Source organism: Pimephales promelas, chromosome 16 (genome assembly GCF_988280905.1).
Source record: "Pimephales promelas chromosome 16, fPimPro1.hap1.1, whole genome shotgun sequence".
Classification (NCBI taxonomy): Eukaryota; Metazoa; Chordata; class Actinopteri; order Cypriniformes; family Leuciscidae; genus Pimephales; species Pimephales promelas.
This window is the reverse complement of record NC_142784.1, coordinates 6,807,329-6,827,999: the sequence shown is the minus strand read 5'-3', so window position 1 is coordinate 6,827,999 and position 20,671 is coordinate 6,807,329. Positions and strand designations below refer to the sequence as shown.

The following is a 20,671-nucleotide window of genomic DNA, read 5'->3' as shown; positions in this document are numbered from 1 at the left end:
AAAAAAAATGTAAAAATTTAGAAAAATAAAAACTTCAAATCCTGTGTCCCACAATTATTGGCACCCCTAACAATTCCGCTGAAAAATGTAATTGATTTTTAAAAATATATATATTTTCTGTAGTTGCTAATGTTGGTCAGGATATCTAGGAACTTTTAATTAGTAATTCATGACTTCCTATTTCCCTGGGGTATAAATATGACATGACACAGAGGCCTAATTCTCTTACCCATTTGTCAACATGGCAAAGACAAGAGAACACACCATTCAAGTAAGGCAGATGTGTGATGACCTTTATAAGTCAGGCAATGGCTACAAGAAAATAGCCACTCACCTTATATTGCCCATATCTAAAGTTAGAGGAATCATTAAGAAGTTTAAAACAACTGGAACAGTGACAAACAAGGCTGAAAGAGGTCCCAAGTTTATCTTGCCACAACGCACTGTGAGGAGGATGCTAAGAAAAGTAAAAAAAAGTCCTAAGCTCACTGTCACAGAATTGCATCAAATAGTGGCATCTTGGGGTCACAAAATCTCCAAAACAACCATCAGACGCTCTCTACATGCCAACAAGATGTTTGGGAGGCATGCTAGGAAAAAGCCTTTTCTCACTAACACTGACAAACGTAAACGTCTGGAGTTTGCCAAGCGGCACTGGGACTTCATCTGGGATCGTGTGCTTTGGTCGGATGAGACTAAGATTGAGCTTTTTGGCAACAAACACTCTAAGTGGATCTGGTGTAAAACAAAAGATGTGTATGCCGAAAAGTACCTCATGCCCACCGTGAAGTATGGTGGAGGATCTGTGATGCTGTGGGCCTGTTTCTCTTCCAAAGGCCCTGGGAACCTTGTTAGGGTGCATGGCATTATGAACGCTTTGAACTACCAGGACATTTTAAATAAAAACCTGATGGCCTCTGCCAGAAAGCTGAAGATGGGTCGTCATTGGGTCTTTCAGCAGGATAATGATCCAAAACGTGTGGCAAAATCTACACAAAAATGGTTCAGTCACAAACTCAAGGTCCTCCCATGGCCATCTCAGTCCCCAGACCTCAATCCAATCGAAAACCTGTGGGGTGAGCTAAAGAGGAGAGTGCACAAGAGAGGGCCCAGGATACTGGATGATCTAGAAAGATTTTGCAAAGAAGAATGGTCAAAGATCCCTCTCTCTGTGTTCTTCAATCTTGTGAAATGTTATAGGAGGAGATTAAGTGCTGTCTTGTTGGCAAAAGGGGGTTGTACAAAGTATTAACATCAGGGGTGCCAATAATTGTGGGACACATGATTTGAAGTTTTTATTTTTTTAAATTTTAAAAAAAAAAATTACCACCAAAGTAATGTACTTAAATAAAAGGTTGGATTTTTCTCTTTTTTTGCATTTGGATTCTATGTTGTTTAAAAAAAAGGGAGAATTTTTAAAAGTCCTCGACCACATCTTAAACAGGGGTGCCAATAATTGTGGAGGGCACTGTATATAAACTCACCTAAAGGATTATTAGGAACACCATACTAATACTGTGTTTGACCCCCTTTCGCCTTCAGAACTGCCTTAATTCTACGTGTCACTGATTCAACAAGGTGCTGAAAGCATTCTTTAGAAACGTTGGCCCATATTGATAGGATAGCATTTTGCAGTTGATGGAGATTTATGGGATGCACATCCAGGGCACGAAGCTCCCGTTCCACCACATCCCAAAGATGCTCTATTGGGTTGAGATCTGGTGACTATGGGCAAGGCAAGGCAAGGCAATTTTATTTGTATAGCGCATTTCATACATAGCAGCAATACAATGCGCTTCACACAGTATAATATAAATAATTAAAATTCAATGTAGCCACACAACACAAAAATAAATACACATTTATCAAAAATACATGAAAAATAAAATAATGTAAATACATTTATTTGTCACGCATTAACTGGAAAAAGCATCTGAAAAAAACTTAGTCTTTAATCTATTTTTAAAAATTGTAATGGTTGGAGCGTTTTTAATGTTATCTGGAAGTTGATTCCAGAGATGAACGCCGAAGTATTTAAAAGCAGCTTCCCCTTGTTTTGTTCTAACTATAGGTTTTAATAGAAGCTGTTTATGCTGTGATCTAAGCGGTCTAGGTTGAGTATACTGTTGAAACATATCATGAAAATATGTAGGTCCCACCCCCTTTATTGACTTAAAAACTAATAAAAGTGCTTTAAAATTAATCCTATACATAACTGGAAGCCAGTGTAAGGACTTTAAAATCGGAGTAATATGTTCTCTTCTTTTGGTTTTTGTAAGGATCCTGGCTGCACTATTCTAAACCATTTGGAGCGGTTTTAAATTCTTTTTAGGGAGTCCTGCTAAAAGCACATTACAGTAATCAATCCTACTAGAAATAAAAGCATGTATGATCTTTTCAAGATCCTCTTTAGAATTTTTTACGTTTATTGATATTTTTAAGATGAAAATATGCTGATTTTGTGAATGATTTTATATGACTATTAAAATTTAAATTATTATCCATAAGGACACCAAGGTTTCTTACTATTTCCTTAGGTATTAGGCCCTTCTTTTCGAGCAGAGTAGAAATTTTACATTTTTCCTCACTTTTTCCAAAAACGATAACCTCAGTTTTATTTCTGTTGAGCTGGAGAAAATTCTGTGACATCCAAGTATCAATTTCTTCAATGCACTGGCAGAGAGTTTCAACAGGGGTATAGTCATTTGGCATTATAGGTAAATAAATTTGTGTGTCATCAGCATAACTGTGGTAGGAGATTGATTTTTGTTTTATAAGATTACCAAGTGGTTGCATGTAAAGGTTGAATGACAGTGGACCCAAAATTGAGCCCTGTGGAACTCCACAGGACAAAGAAGTTAATGCTGAGGAACAATTTCCCATTTTTACAATAAAACTCCTATCACTAAGATACGATTTTAGCCAGCCAATCACAACACCAGTAAGGCCAACCCAATGTTCCAGTCGATGAAGTAGTATAGAACGGTCTACACTGTAGACTCTACAGTGTCGAAGGCTGCACTAAGATCCAATAAAACTAAAATGGATGCCTTACCTGCGTCCGTATTTAACCGGATATCACTCGTAACTTTAGCAAGAGCTGTCTCAGGGCTATATGGTGAGTCCGGAAACCTGACTGAAAATTATCTAAACAATTGTTACGAGTTAAAAAAGATGTTAACTGATTAAAAACAATTTTTTCAATAATTTTACCAATGAACGGTAGGTTCGAAATCGGCCTATAGTTGCTTAATATAGATGTGTCTAAATTATTCTTTTTGAGAAGTGGTTTTATAACAGCCGTCTTCAGGATTTCGGAAATGTGCCCATTTGTAAAGATGAATTTATGATATTAAGCAATTCTGGTGCTAGAATATGAAAAACAGATTTAAAAAAAGTGGTGGGTAAAATATCTTGTGCACATGTGGAGGAAGTGAGGCTTTATACTGTTTTAAGCGTTTCAGTATATTGATCAAACTGAAGTTAGCCATCCTGTTTAATGTTTCTGTAGATGTCTGTTCTGGTTGCATAATAATATGCTTTTGATGTATTATGTTCAATCTAATTTGATCAATTTTAGTTTTAAAAAAGGATGCAAACTCATTGCATTTTACAGTCAAGATGAATTCAGGTGGTAACTTTTGAGGGGGAATTGTCAATTTTTCTACTGTCGAAAAAAGAACTCGAGCGTTATTTAAATTTTGATTAATAATGTTAGAAAAGAACAACTGTCTTGCTTTACCAGTTTCAAAGTTAAAGTTCTTAAGCTTTTCCTTATAGATGATATAGTGTACTGGAAGTTTGGTTTTTCGCCATTGCCTTTCTGTTTTCCTACATTCTCTCTTCAAGAGCTTAACTGTTGAATTAAGCTTCCATGGAGATTTCTGTTTGCTATTAACTTTCTTGAGTTTAAATTGTGCTATATGGTGCTGTGGGGGCCATTTAGTACAGTGAACTCATTGTCATTTTCAAGAAACCAATTTGAACCAAGGGATGGGCATGGTCAGAAACAATGCTCAGGTAGGCCGTGGCATTTAAACGATGCCCAATTGGCACTAAGGGATCTAAAGTGTGCCAAGAAAACATCCCCTACACCATTACACCACCACCATCATGCCTGCACAGTGGTAACAAGGCATGAAGTCAAGGCATGACTCCCATTCATTCTGCACTCGAACGCGAGCGCCCCCGCATGGACAGAGACGCGTTACTGCAGCCAGTCCAGAACCCGGAAGTAACCAGCCAGTGCCAATTCTCTTCAATTAGACATTCTCTGCCAATAATGGCAGAAAGGAAACAAGGAGCTGGCTTAAGTTCAGGAAGTATTATGTAAAGATTAAGTATTTAAGTATTTAAAATTAAGTATTATGTATTATGTAAAACCTAAATGTTTGTGTTGCTGTGCTGTGTCTCTGTGTTGAAACATAGGCTATTGTTGTGGAGACTTGTTTTGCTGTGTTTTCTGTTGTATCTAATGATGATGTTGTGATTGGTTTCTTATTGTTGTTTGTTATTTGTTTAATCCTGCTTCCGACCCTGTCTTGACTAGGTCTTACTTGTAAAAGAGGTTTTAACCTCAATGTGACTTTCCTAGTTAAATAAAGGTTAATAAATAAGCAGCATGCGGCCGGTGACATGGCCTCATCTGTGCTGCTAAAGAGCAAATGACCCAGAATGAAACAGTTCAGTTCCTGAAAAAAATAAATATAATATAATATAATACTACATGATAAATTATCACACTATCTCCTACTACTTTTCTCGTAAAAACTCTTGCAACTTGCAATTCTGACTAAAACACGCAATTGCAACATTATCCCTGCAAACATGCCACTGCGGGGCCCACGCTGGCTTTTTGTGGGCACAGTGGGCTAGGGGCACCACCAGCCTGGTTGTGGGCACAACATTACACCACCACCACCAGCCTGCACAGTGGTAACAAGGCATGAAGGAGCCATGTTCTCATTCTGTTTACGCCAAATTCTGACTCTACCTGTAACCGCTAAGCTTAAAACAGCCGAGGGTTATGCAGAGGGTTGAAGTTGGCAATAGTTGACGCGCTTACCGTGGTCGCTTTGGCTTGATTGAGTAATGATACAACAAGCTTAAAGTTCTCTTTTCTTCTCTGTTGTGAGAGATGTTTATTCAGGGTTCCCAACCCTTGGTTAGCTTCAAATTCAAGGACCTTTCAAGGACTTTCCAGGTCCAATACTCTCAAATTCAAGAACTTAATGTGGGACACATGTGTTGTGTCCAATAACAAACGTTGGGATACCATCGTAGTAGTTTTGTGCGTGAACATCATGGCAATGTACAACACAAAGTACCTCACGCAGGAAACACAACGTCACGCATAAATGTGCGTAACTAACATAAATGAAGAAAGCTATTATAGGCCACGAAGTGTTGGCGAAATAACACATTAGCGGACCAGAGGGAATAATATGGATTTTTTTTCCAGAAAATGTTTTGCACAAAATAAATTCAAGCACTTTCAAGGCCATTTTTTCTATATATGTTTATTTTCAAAAACTTTCCAGGGCCTTGAATTTTTTGTCTTCAGATTCAAAAACTTTCAAGGATTTCAAGGACCCGTGGGAACCCTGTTTATTGGATTTCCTTTTCCATAACAGAACAATATTCCATCTTCACCAATAGTCACATAACAAACATTCAACCACAGCCTCGGTGGTGGTCAAAAACTAGTTTGCCCTTTAAGTAGATGAGCCCCAATTGCTAAGTCATAACCCTAGTGCCACCTAATGGTCAAACCTGGACAGGACATTGAAATGGCTCCTACACTACCATCTGAATGTCTCAACAGAAATCAAGACTCATCAGACCAGGCAAGATTTTTCCAGTCTTGGAAAGATCTTACAAACTGTAGCCTCTTTTTCCCATTTGTAGTGTAGATGAGTGGTACCCGGTGGGGTCTTCTACTGTTGTAGCCCATCCTCCTCAAGGTTGTTTGTGTTGTGGCTTCACAAATGCTTCGCTGCATACCTCGGTTGTAACGAGTGGTTATTTCAGTCAAAGTTGCTCTTCTATCAGCTTGAATCAGTCGGCCCATTCTCCTCTGACCTCTAGCATCAACAAGGCACTTTCGCTCACAGGACTGCCGCATACTGGATGTTTTTCCCTTTTCACGCCATTCTTTGTAAACCCTAGAAAGTCAAGTCAAGTCAAGTCACATTTATTTATATAGCGCTTTTCACAATACAGATTGTATCAAAGCAGCTTCACAGTGATAACATGTAAGTAGCACAACACAGATCAACAACATTGCTAAACACTAAATAAATAACCCCAACTGAGCAAGCTCAAAGCAAGCCAAAAGCAAGGCGACAGTGGCAAGGAACCAAACTCCATCAGATTGGATGGAGAAAAAACCTTGGGAGAACCCAGGCTCAGTCGGGGGCTAGTTCTCCTCTGGCTTACATTCATATTGTTTAAATATAAATATTAAATATAAATATTGTTTATGAATCAAACGGCGCCATAACGCCGTTTGAGAAATGGTGCGTGAAAATCCCAGTAACTGAGCAGATTGTGAAATACTCAGAACGGTAATAATAGTTCACCTCTGGCCAACGAGCGAACAGTGTATGATTATGATTCAGGCATTACAGGTCAGAGGTCAGATTGGATCAGGTTGGATTCATCTGGTTGGAAGTCGGAGTCACGCCGGTACGGAGACGAGTGTGTTGAGTGTCAGTGCCGATGAGGCCTTACAACAGAAATGACCCATCACTGAACTTACCTCAGCTGCACTGTATTTCCTCTAGATCTGCTGTACAGCAGAAACAAACTCTGTTGCAGTATTTTCCTGTTATCTCTGTAAAGCTGCTTTGAAACGATCTTGTAAAAAGTGCAACATATATAATAGGTGACTTGACTTGACTATGCATGCACCAACATGCATCTCAGAACGATCTACACAAACTACACATCCCCAGCATGCTTTAGTAACAGTTTCATATTAAATCTAAAGGGGAATCTATTAGACGGCGACTGTCAAATGCGGCTTTATCAAGCTCAACAGCTATTGGCTATTTTTAAAAGGGGAGGAGCTGTTCAATATGCCCCGCCTTCCTTTTTCAGTGGAAGTGCGTCTCCACATTGGAAAACATGTTTCAAGGAGCGCCAGTGGGCCTTTAACTTATGGTGCGTTCTATTATACCCAACGAACCGACTCGGACCTCGGATTTGACGTCACGTCCATACTTCAAGCGTTCTATTATGTTTTGCTTGTCCGAGTCGGAGAAAGCTGTTGTAATGGTAGCACTGGCCGCCCAGACAGCAAACTGACATTGAATCAACGTGGAAACGACGTCTCTCATGACATTGAAACAACGTTGATTTTGCTCATCGAATTAACGTTGAACCAACGTCAGACGCGTCTTTCTTTAAAGCTAAATGAAAATCGAAAATTGGTTTGCTTTCATAACGCGTTGATTTCAAGTTGATTTTCCGTTAGTTTTGAAAGAATGACGCGTCTGACGTTGGTTCAACGTTAATGCGATGAGCAAAACAATGTCAGATCAATGTTGTTTCGATGTCATATTTCCACGTTGATTCAATGTCAGTTTGCTATCTGGGTAGGCTACTATGGAAGTCGGGACCAGAAAATACTGTTATTCTACTAAATATCAGAAAATCGGTTCAATGGGTAAAACTCAACTGTTTAACTCTGAGGGAGTTGTAAAATGAGCCTATTTCCAAAAAGAGTGAAGTTGAGTAGGCCTATCCCTTTAACGTTATTAAATTTTCTTCCCGCCCATACAAAATGTCAACGATCTGTTACGTCACACGCCAAAAACAATGGGGTTTTAGTACAGGTTCAACGCGTTTTTCTGCGCTAATATTACAATTATTTACTTGATTTAAGTCTTATTATAAATTCATTCACAATTACGTATTTAGAAGAGGCTTTTATCCAAAGCGAATTAAGTTGCATTTAAGGTAAACATTTATAAGGTAAACAAACATCAGTCATACTTTCCTTGGCAATCGAAACCGAAGACTACTGCCTCGACAGTACCTGTCCGGGATAAAATATCCACACAGTAAATGTTGAAGTGTTGCCACTTGCGGCAATGGCCTTGTTTTATATATGGAGGTGAGTTACTGAACAGTATTTATAGCCTATGCTAGGCCTACTTGCATTTGTTCATTTGATCATCCATGATAGACTCATTTAACAATGCTATCACGTGACTTCTCAAGTTAGTTCCCAGATAGCAAACTGACATTGAATCAACGTGGAAACATGACATCGAAACAACGTTGATCTGACATTGTTTTGCTCATCGAATTAACGTTGAACCAACGTCAGACGCGTCATTCTTTCAAAACTAACGGAAAATCAACTTGAAATCAACGCGTTGTTTCAACGTTATGAAAGCAAACCAATTTTCGATTTTCATTTAGCTTTGAAGAATGCCGCGTCTGACGTTGGTTCAACGTTAATTCGATGAGCAAAATCAACGTTGTTTCAATGTCATGAGAGACGTCGTTTCCACGTTGATTCAATGTCAGTTTGCTATCTGGGCGAGTACCAGGCACTTACATTAAAATAAAAATATTATGACTACACCTTATCAAAACGCAGCCATTTGAACTTGAAAATGTTCACTTTATTTCAAGTTTTTCATGTTAATCTTCTGTTAGCAACGCTAGCAACGTTAATTGCACTCACAACAACCGATTCCCATACCTACAGGGGACGCAGTAATACGAGTGATTATAATCGTCATTTAAAATACCAAAGTGGTTCAAAAACAATGAAAACAATTCATTCTTACAAGTCACAGGGCGCAGCCATCTTGAATTCCGAAACGGAATTCTTGCTCGGTGTCCTGACGGTTGTCCGACGTCCGAGAGGAGAAATCCGAGGAAAGGGGGAGTGTTTCTAGGCAACGTCTGTCGTCCGAATCGGATCTCCGAGACGGATGAATAATAGAACGCACCATTTGGACAGGGTGGCTACAGGTATAAACAATTTCAATTTAAAGGAGAACCCTGGCGAACAATGAACCTTTGGTCTAATAAAACATCGACACCTAGTCAATCGTTCTCTGAGTTTCGTTTTCATGATAATCGAATGTAAAGAGTTTTATCTCTAAAAACTGTTTAGCGTATAATGCTACCCAGATAGCAAACTGACATTGAATCAACGTGGAAATATGACATCGAAACAACGTTGATCTGACATTGTTTTGCTCATCGAATTAACGTTGAACCAACGTCAGACGCGTCATTCTTTCAAAACTAACGGAAAATCAACTTGAAATCAACGCGTTGTTTCAACGTTATGAAAGCAAACCAATTTTCGATTTTCATTTAGCTTTGAAGAATGCCGCGTCTGACGTTGGTTCAACGTTAATTTGATGAGCAAAATCAACGTTGTTTCAATGTCATGAGAGACGTCGTTTCCACGTTGATTCAATGTCAGTTTGCTATCTGGGTAGTAATGGGGGCATTGACTAAGTAAAAAGAAATCGCTAGTTTATACCACTAACAAGGCTCAAAATAGCCCCACACTCACACAGTAACATAATGAGGCTCCATACATACAAAACGAAGCATTCAGAACTTTGTAAGTGTACAGACCGTTTAATAAGAAGATACTTTATGAAGACAGTTCACTTCGCGTATACAGACAGGAGCCATCTTAAAAAATAGTCTCGATAAGTCAAACCACGAACGCCGCTCATACAGTTCAGAAGTTCGCTGAACTTCATACAGTTCAGATCACTCAGCACGACGTTCGTGGTTTGACTTATTGAGACTATTTTTTAAGATGGCTCCTGTCTGTATACGCGAAGTGAACTGTCTTCATAAAGTATCTTCTTATTAAACGGTCTGTACACTTACAAAGTTCTCAATGCTTCGTTTTGCATGTATGGAGTCTCATTATGTTACTGTGTGAGTGTGGGGCTATTTTGAGCCTTGTTAGTTGTATAAACTAGCGATTTCTTTTTACTTACTCAATGCCCCCATTACTAGCATTATATGCTAAACAGTTTTTAGAGATAAAACTCTTTACATTCGATTATCATGAAAACAAATCTCAGAGAACGGTTGACTATGTACCGATGTTTTATTAGACCAAAGGTTCATTGTTCGCCGGAGTTCTCCTTTAAGACTTTTTAATACCACTTCTAAATTAAATTTAAGACCAAACTTACGATGGAAATATAAATTAAAACTGAAAATATACAGTAATATTTCCAAGTAAACACACTGTCTGTTCAAAAATATGGTGAAATGACAATAATCAATTGTCAATTCCGTACGTGCGGTCGCCTGTGGTGGAGTACAGTGGAGTGAAAAGAAACATAGAATAATAAAAATAATAAAGTATATTAATAAAGGCTTAGATTTAATTTACTAATAAAGGCATAGAACCAGTTTATTTATAGTGTACTGATAATAGTTTCATAAAAAAAAGACTGAGATATGTTTGGTTATTGTACCTTTTAATGAATAAATTAAAATTAATTTGCTATATTTCAGATCAATATATTTATTTTCCTCAATTTTAATTAACCCTAACTTTATTCTCATCATAAGAATTATAAATAATTGATTTCCATATAAAATAATACTACAACATTTTTTACAGTCTATGGTCTCTACACACAGGTTACGTTAACGTTACCTTGTAGAAAATATTCGACCTGGCTGGCAGAACGATTGCCTTTGCCTGCATCTTTGCGGTGACACATGACTAACATATTTAAGACCTATCCAATCTGAATTTAAGACTTTTTAATACTTTTTAAAGTACACCCTGTGAACGCAGTCTCCACCCGCCCTTGATTCTTTGAGGCATTTGTGTATGTTTTAGTCCTGCACTGTAAAGCCCCATTATTTCTATCTCTGGTGTATGAAGAATTTTTATTTGTGTTTTACAAAGGAAGAGAATTAATAGGTTGCTTTTTTAATCTTCAAACAACATTATTAACTAATCGAAATTTGACGATGTAATGTTATCAAAAACATAATTGTATGGTGAAACATCACACCATTAAAAGAGTTGAACAAATCCTCCTCGTGACAATATCATTCAAGTGACTTTAATTGCGTCACACAACTTTCAGCATGCGAAATCCAACAATGGTAACAACAATCAAATACATTTTGCTAAGACGAACATCTCTCCCACTTCCACACGTTAATGTTGATGACTTAATAATATCGTAAAATGTGGGAAATATTAATTAAAAAGCAGGTGTGTCTAATAATAGGCAAACTACCTCTAAGATTAAAAACAAAACTGTCCTTACACGTAGAGGATCAAATCAGACAGGTGGAAGTGAACAAACATGGGTTAAGGACAAAGGTGATGTTAAAATGAAAATTTAATCATTACATGGATATGCCTAAAGAGTTGTAATGTAATGGAAACAATAGTTTGCATATAAAACTTGATGAGGTCCTGCCCAAACAACTACATCTACTTCTTCTATCATCTCCCAAAATAGTCACGTTTTCAGCAGCAATGCTGGTCTTCAAGATGCACTAAGGAAAAGGCAAACAACACAGGAAATAAGGCACAGGAGCTTGACCAATCAGTTCTTCAGACCCGCGTCTGTTTCTCCACATTCTCAGAGACTAGTGCGTCTAGTGTAGTCGTTGTGAGAACAGAATAGGGTTGAGTATTTCTGGCACTTCCAGGGTTAATTAAATCTGTTAGGCTCATCCAGATTGAAATGGTTACACTCATATTCACCCATAATTAAAAAAATAATAATAAAAATAATGGGATAAGAGATAAAGACATTAAAATGCTTAAGAGAACTACAAAAAATAAAATAAGTGTGATCCTCTGAAGGTTTCCAAAATATTTCGGAAATTAACAGGAAATCATCAAATATCAGTTAAAATCTCTACAGGAAGAACTGTTTTTCAGTGAGTTAAAGTTTCTTCATGCTTACAACCCATCCCATTACAAAGGTCCATGCATAAAATGTGTTCGATTAGTAAGTTTTCACTATAAAATGAGGGAATGTGTGTCAAGTGTTTTCTTTTCTTAGACAAACGTCAGAATGATGACGGCAAAACACATATAAACTCTTCCTTATAAAAACCAGCAGGAATGTTGCGGGTGCTTTAACTCCAGACGTCCTGTGAATATCGTCCTTTAGTCATCAGTTTCTTGATGTAATCTACAGCCTGAGCGCGGCTCATTCCTCCCAGCTCCTCTGCGATCTCGTAGAAGGCGTTCTGCACGTCCCGGGCCATGTTTCGGGCGTCTCTGCGGGGGAAAATCAAAATCGGCAAAATTAGAGCAGTTTTAGGGGTGCCTCGGTCTCATGATGTCTCGGCATGCGTTCGATTTTTCGGACTCGTTCGGTATACGCACCCACAGATGTAGATGTGGGCATTGTCTGTGTGGATTCGTTTCCAAAGACCCTCCTTGTTGTTCTTCAGGAGATGTTGTACATACACCTGGGTGTGAATACAAAATAAAGTAAGTGATGCAAAGAATGGTTAAACAGTTCATAAAAACAGATAAGCTCACCCTTTTCCCATGATTCATTCAGAGATGCATTAAAGGAGTAGTTCACTTTTAAAAAACTTTTGCTGATAATTTACTCACCCCCTTGTCATCCAAGATGTCCATGTCATTCTTTCTTCAGTCGAAAAGAAATTAAGGTTTTTGATGAAAACATTCCAGGATTTTTCTCCATATAATGGACTTCAATGGGAACCAAACGGTTCAAGGTCCAAATGAGAGTATCAGTGCAGCTTCAAAGGGCTTTAAATGACACCAGACGATGAATAAGGGTCTAATCAAGCGAATTTTAGAAATAAATAAATAAATAACAAAGTTTAAGTTTTATAAGCACAAATGCTCGCCTTGCTCTGTTCTGTGATGCACGTTTGTGACTCTCCTGTTCAAACTCGTTCATCAAAATGAACAAATCTTTTTTCGAGTCATAACTCGAAGGGTCCTAGACAAGACCCTTATTCATCGTCTGGTGTCGTTTAAAGCCCTTTTTAGCTGCACTGAAACGCTCATTTGGACCTTGAACCGTTTGGTTCCCATTGAAGTCCATTATATGGAGAAAATCCTGGAATGTTTTCATCAAAAACCTTCATTTCTTTTCGACTGAAGAAAGAAAGACGTGGACATCTTGGATGACATGGGGGTGAGTAAATTATCAGCAAAAGTTTTTTTAAAAGTGAACTACTCCTTTAATGCCATGCCGTTTATAGTTTTTGATTAAATATAAGATGGTTTCAGAGAGGAAGTGTGGATTTTTAAAAAAAATATTTTGTCTCTCAATCACAAAAATAATGTTACCAAAGTTTTTTAGGGAGACACATTTGATAGTGGGCCAAAATAACTGTAGAGGTGTGTGTGTGTGTGTTACGGTACCTTCTGTGCCTGGTCTCTGGAAAAAGCTACATTGAGTGCCGTCAGAACGCCAGTCTTCTCAAACCCCTCGAGCTCCTCTTGGTACAGAAAGTCCTCGTTCTTGCGACGACAGCCAAAGTACAACTCGGTCTCTCCAACTTCCTTACCTGCAAACGGGAAATCAAGATGTTGATTGCATAAGGGTTACAAACGTAGGGATTTGCACATAACTTCCCAATTCCCATTGTTTGTAAAACTAGTGTAGTGGGTAATGCAGATCCTAAGAGTCCCAATCAGTGTTGGGGTGAAACATCACAAGTAGCGCCAGTTACACAATCTGATTACTTTTTCGAGTAACTAGTAATGTAACATTACTTTATAAATGTTCAAATATGTGACGCATGTATTGACCGCCAGCTCTCCTGTCCCCATGTTGAGAGAAACCAGGAGTAAGTGCAGAGCTGTGTGAACATGATGATTCCTGTAGGCATTTACTCCTTAAAATGAACAAAAACACTGATATGCAAACCTGCAAATTAAATATGTTAAATAATCAAATGTTAAATTATTAAACAAATATACTTTATGTATATGATCTCACAAACAGATAAACATCACATTACATTACTTTCCCAAAAAATAACAAAGTAACTTTTTACGGAAGTAATGCAATATTGTAATGCATTTCCCCAACTATAAAAAGTACATAAAAAGATAATACGTCCCTAAAATCAAATGGTTATATTTATGCTCTTAATATATGCAAGTAAATATAGTTGTTAAACAAGTATGTATGAATCTGTCACTGCTACCAATGCAATTCTATATGGGTATTGTAAATGAAACTGGTAAATGTGGAATATTACAATGATATACTGCACATTATTGTTATGTTTGGGCTTCTCTCTTTCTATAATAGTTAAAGAGCGGACAGGGAAAGTAAGGAGGAACCTGTGAACTCTTCACATCACACCTAGACTGTGCCTCTCTGTAGATTGAACATGTGCTGTGTTTTTACATCAACGTCTGGGACAAACTTAAATGAATCATTTGAAGAACAAATGCAACAACTTGACCGGAAAAACTACACATTTCTGAGAGTGGAGTTACAAGATACAGGAGAAGTCCTGATGTGACATTACAGTTATTAGATCCGTGCATTGGGTAAACTCGTACAACAGTGGCCGTCTGTGTCATTGATGGTAATCAAATAACAAGAGAAGACCACTCACTGCACGTAAAGGAATAATTGACTTAAAAATGAGCAGACTTCCATAGTCTTTTTCCCCTACTTTGGGAGTCTATTAGTTGGGGGCCTTAAGCACATTTTCGCGCAAATTCATCTAAAAGGGCCAAATTTGGCACAGATGTAGCTCAGGTCATACCGAAACGATTTAGCTAGGGCGCCGGAGCCAGCGACCCTCGGGACCAAGATGGCGGCCAAATCCAATATATGGGATGCATCAACTGTCTGGTTACCACAATCTTCAAACTATCTCCTTTTGTGTTCATACAGGTTTGAAACAACGTGAGGGCGAGTAAATACAAAAATATAAATGAAGTGAACTATTCCTTTAACTCGGTGACTTCAGTAGCTAACATCCGTGCAGTGTTTAAAACTCACCTGGGCTACTGTGTGTGAAAGACATATATGGAAAACAGACACATGCTGTATATCATGCATCTGATTTCTGCACATAGTAAGCAAATCAATTAGAACAAAAGTTAAATGCGATTACTTCAGTTGTTGCGTTGATTTTGAACACATTTAGGAGAATGTCTCCGCCTCCATTGCCTCTTCTGATCGTAATAAGCACACAACAGCAGAAGTCCGTGAACTGCGCGACTCCTACCTTGTTCTTTGAGCCAGCCGCGCTCCTGAACGAAGCCAATGAAGGGTGCGATTCCAGTCCCAGGTCCGATCATTATGACTGGGTTTGTGGCCTTGAAGGGCAGGCGGAACTGGGATTTGCGGATGTACATGGGCACTGTAGCCTTGTGTCCGTTGTCGGTGGGCATCTTGTTCTTCAGCCAGTTCGTGGCCACTCCTTTATTCACACGGCCAGTCTTGGTCTCATACTCCACCACTACAGCACAGATGTGGACGCTGTTGGGGTGGACCTGTGTCACACGCAGCAAACATTTAAACACACACAACATACAAAGTCAATTATTTCATTTTAAAGAGACCCTATAAACACTATAAAAAATAAAAATATAACAAACACTATATTTCTCTCATATGCACTGCATATGAAAACGCTTCATTCGAAGATTCAGTCTCTCTAAACCCCTCCTTTCAGAGGGTCTACTCTGCTCTGATTGGTCAGATGGCTCAGTCTGTGTGATTGGTCTGCTCTGCTCTGATTGGTCAGATGGCTCAGTCTGTGTGATTGGTCTACTCTGCTCTGCTCTGATTGGTCAGATGGCTCAGTCTGTGTGATTGGTCTGCTCTGCTCTGATTGGTCAGATGGCTCAGTCTGTGTGATTGGTCTACTCTGCTCTGCTCTGATTGGTCAGATGGCCCAGTCTGTTGTGATTGGTCCAACTGTGCTCTGCTCTGATTGGTCAGATGGTCCAGTCTGTTGTGATTGATCAACTGTGCTCTGCTCTGATTGGTCAGATGGCCCAGTCTGTTGTGATTGGTCTGCTGTGCTCTGATTGGTCAGATGGCCCAGTCTGTTGTGATTGGTCAACTGTGCTCTACTCTGATTGGTCAGATGGCCCAGTCTGTTGTGATTGGTCTTCTGTGCTCTGATTGGTCTGCTGTGCTCTGATTGGTCAGATGGCCCAGTCTGTTGTGATTGGTCTACTCTGCTCTGATTGGTCAGATGGCTCAGTCTGTTGTGATTGGTCTACTCTGCTCTGATTGGTCAGATGGCATCGTCTGTTGTGATTGGTCTGCTCTGCTCTGATTGGTCAGATGGCTCAGTCTGTTGTGATTGGTCTACTCTGCTCTGATTGGTCAGATGGCTCAGTCTGTTGTGATTGGTCTACTCTGCTCTGATTGGTCAGATGGCTCAGTCTGTTGTGATTGGTCTACTCTGCTCTGATTGGTCAGATGGCTCAGTCTGTTGTGATTGGTCTACTCTGCTCTGATTGGTCAGATGGCTCAGTCTGTTGTGATTGGTCTACTCTGCTCTGATTGCTCAGATGGCTCAGTCTGTTGTGATTGGTCTACTCTGCTCTGATTGGTCAGATGGCTCAGTCTGTTATGATTGGTCTACTCTGCTCTGATTGGTCAGATGGCTCAGTCTGTTGTGATTGGTCTACTCTGCTCTGATTGCTCAGATGGCTCAGTCTGTTGTGATTGGTCTACTCTGCTCTGATTGGTCAGATGGCTCAGTCTGTTATGATTGGTCTAACGCTTAGCATGGGTAAAAAAAAAAAAGCCCATTACCAAATCTGGCGCTAAAAACAGCATCTTCTCGACATGTCGACAACAGGCCTCAGCTACACCTACAGTGCTTGAAGCTCAAAGTAGACATTGTTCATGGGCAGCCAATGAAGACCATAGGCTTGCATTATGCAATTTTGTTACATTTTTACGTAGGTTTGACAAAAGAAGTGAGTTTGGATATGACCGACGACTCGGTTCAGGCAGTTCAGAATCTTTTTTTTAGGAGAAAATAACTTTATTTGTCGTGCACTTTGATCTTTGAAACTTCACAGTTATGTTACATTCACAAACGGCTATGTTATACACTGCATGAGAGACGTTTAAGATCTGCTGATCCGATGTCCTGACAGAACATCACGTGACAAACTAAGGTACACTGTGTTTAGCATTGAAGGTAAAGATGATGATGATGATATCAAATGAATGATTCTGTTAAACAATGTTCCTGCCAGTTCCTGTTCTCTTTATTGTAAGTTAAATGAGCCGGATTACTGAGACTCTCACCTATTGTCATTGATAGCTTATTATGGTGCCCCGTTTCCATTCTCTGAATAGTTATGTTCCTATATCTGGGCTTTGTTTAAGGTGCTTTGTCTCTAACTCTATGCACTGCCCCTTAAATGTATATAAAACTACAATGTCCAGATGCCTAGTTGGACTTGATGACTGCAGCATCTTCTCAAATAAAACATCCTGCAGAAGATACAACCAAGTATCCTAGTCTTCACTTCTGAGATTTCATACAAAGATAATATCCAGAAAAGGCATAATGGGGCACTTTAATGGTAAAGCATCTCATTAGTCGAATAAAAGCAAAGTGGCCTTGTTTATTTATTAAACCACAAATGGATGTGACTTTCAGTGTGCTCTGTGTCGCAGTGCTCAGTTAAAGAGAGAAAATAACTCAGCTGAGTATTTTGCTAAATACATGCACTTTACTAAACATTCATTATATTTGTACTTAAGCTGATGCCTTTATTTAATGTATGTTTGATTCAGTTATGAAAATGTCTGTTTTTTTATTACCACTACTTTAAAGTTTATATTTCAACAACAAAATGAAAGAATTGGAGTAGAAACATAAAAAGTTGATATAAAAACTGCCTTATGTGTAATTTAAATGTTCCAAATATTACAATTATACTATTATAATGTATCCAAATATTGTTATTTATTCACTCAAAATAAAATATTAATATCATTTGTGAAGTGATTGTTTAGAATTTTTTATAAAACGGTTAGTTCCAATCCTTGATTCTGATTGACGATAAAACACGGCTATGACCGCTTCACCCAACGGTTCTATTTATCACTGCGCCCTTAGCAACACCCATAGCAACATAGGCTAAACATAGAAAAAAAAACGTAAGAATTAAAAAGGCTAAAATGTTTAAAGTAAATTTCGATTTACTAGGTGGCATGACGATGGATAAGTGGTTTGAGGAACAATTTGGAGAGACTTCTACAAATACGAACCGTCATGCTGAAGTGCTGAAATGTAACATTCGAGAAGACTCGTAAATACGTAATGAAAAAAATACTGTGCCCAATGGGCAGTGAAATGCTTCAGTGACTAGTGTAGTGAAAAGGGTTGCAGCATAGATTTTAAACAAATCACCAAGACGGAACTCAACGCACTTTAATATCCGTGACTTCTACAGAACTGTCAGAAGCTCCACAGGAGAAAAATATGGGATCTATGTAGCGTTACGTGCGGGTCTGAACAGATTCCTGAATGATCCACCTTTGAGTTTGTCCTGGTGTCTGATAAGAGACAGCGAATTCACCTCATCCAATAATGTTTTCGTTGGAGTCACAAAGACAATGAGAAGAGAGGGTCGTGATAAACCGGAGCATCACACCGTAAATTTCAGCACCATAAAACTGTCCGATGCGCTTAATCCCAAACCTGTCACCACACAGTCACCGAAGTATTTCACTGCCCATTGGGTTTGCTGCACCGCATTTTTTTCATTACGAGTCTTCTCGAATGTATCAAATTTACATTTCATCAGCACTTCAGCATGACGGTTCGTATTTGTAGAAGTCTCTCCAAATTGTTCCTCAAGCATCGTCATGCCACCTAGTATAAATCGAAATTTACTTCGATTTATTTACGAAATTTACCTAGTATAAAACGAAACATTTTAGCCTTTTTAAATTATGTCTGTGACATTCTTGCTGCAACAGAAAACACAGCTGACAGCGCTGAGCCCCAACTAAAATATCACCACAGTGGAGCCGATTAAAATGAGACAAATATAAATGCATGCACAATAAACGGAGATGTGTTTTCATTTGCAGTCTTTTCTGGAAAGAAGCTCACCAAAGAAGCTTAACAAGTGAAATGTAACCCATGAGTGAAATATTAGCATTTGTAGAAATGTTAACGCAAACACCGATCCAAAAAGTCACACATTCCGTCTTTAACGTGAAGTAGAAATGTCTGACCTTGGAGGAGGATGCAATGGAGTAGTAGCGGGCCTGCAGTCGCGGCAGGAGCTCACAGAGGTGGTCAATGGGAGGACGCAACGACGGCAAATCCTCTAGAATAGCCAAAATATTCCTACTTGAGTCCAGCACCCAGCTCTGGTACAATGCCTGAAATATGACAACGACAATGTCACAAACACTGTTAGCTATTGCACAACAACAACAATTACAATCTGTCCCACATTGCATTTGCCTCCAACAAGACTGATTAGACAAAACTGATTAGGTAAGACTACAGTCTATCACTTAATGAATCAACAGTCAATCTGCTTATCGTGTTCACCATTAAACATTAATTAGATATATATTTAGATATATAAGTGGCTTTCAGTACTATGTACTTGCATCTAAAAATAAGTACAATGTGAATTGTGTTCATGTTGTCCTGTAAAACACATTGCTGCTATTGAGGTGTGAAATGGGCAAGGTTAGGGTCAATTTATGTATTAATTACATAAATTAGTTACAGGTATTTTTAAAATATAAGTACAATGTAAAAACATGTATGTACACAGTAAGACCATTGTATCAAATTATGAATGTTAATGTTATTAAGCCACTTAATATAAAGTGGGACCAAAAGGCTTGTGAGTTTTTTGTTGCACATAGAGGGATTTATTTGGTAAATCCTCCGTAGTTTATGCGCATTTCTTCTAATCGGGAAAAGTTATTAATATTAGAATTTATGCGCATTTGCCGCTTCCATTCAGCTGTGTTTTTAATACAATATCAAAATGTGCATAAAATAGGTGGATGGAAACATAGCTAGTGATGCTTGCCCCACTTTTGCAACAGTTGACCTGTTATCGGTAACACTATAACTCTACTATTGTCATATTACAACAATGTGTTCCTAAATGATTGGTGTAAAACAGAGTGCAATTTATATTACGGCTTGCAAGCGAGTGAAATGTTTATTGTCTGGCGAGCTGTAAGCCGTTTTATGTGATTTGGCTCGATGTGTGCCTTTGGCTCTGGTGACGGCGATGCTTACTTTGCCCTCGGGTGAGGAGGAGGCCATTTTCCGCATGTTCTCCTGATCTTTGGGGTCAGTGGCATATTGTGCCATTTCATAAAGCACGTTTGTGCGTGGAGTATTCGTGATGTCCAGGTAGTGGGTCAGGGCGGTGCGGTACGTGGTGGGGCAGGGGAAGGGGTGCTTCTTATTGGACTCCTCTGAAAAGAAATACACACACACACACATATATTTTAGCTATGTTGACATGAATGAACTGTTCAAGTTGAACTTTTAAAGGTTAATGCCATACCATCAAGGTTGTTGAGGGAGATAACAATGTCAAGGTCCACACCAAGGATCTCACCAATCCTGTTCACTATGGCTGTGTCGTTGATGGGATACACAGCAACATGGTCTCCTGATTCATATCTGCACATACAGTATAAAGGAG

At 38.8% G+C, this 20,671-nt stretch overlaps 1 protein-coding gene across 2 annotated transcripts in view; it reads right to left on the bottom strand.

Annotated features, from left to right (window-relative positions):
* Positions 1–11,348: 11,348 nt before the first annotated feature.
* Positions 11,349–20,671, bottom strand: part of porb (P450 (cytochrome) oxidoreductase b) — a 52,121-nt gene continuing 42,798 nt past the window's right edge. For both annotated transcript variants that reach the window (XM_039654839.2, XM_039654840.2), the window contains 7 exons: positions 20,531–20,649; positions 20,257–20,438; positions 19,221–19,370; positions 15,223–15,490; positions 13,391–13,536; positions 12,371–12,456; positions 11,349–12,262 (listed from right to left, as the gene is read on the bottom strand). In XM_039654839.2, coding sequence (XP_039510773.1) covers positions 12,118–12,262; positions 12,371–12,456; positions 13,391–13,536; positions 15,223–15,490; positions 19,221–19,370; positions 20,257–20,438; positions 20,531–20,649 — 1,096 coding nt within the window. In that variant the 3' untranslated portion in view covers positions 11,349–12,117. The remainder of the gene's footprint in view (positions 12,263–12,370; positions 12,457–13,390; positions 13,537–15,222; positions 15,491–19,220; positions 19,371–20,256; positions 20,439–20,530; positions 20,650–20,671) is intronic.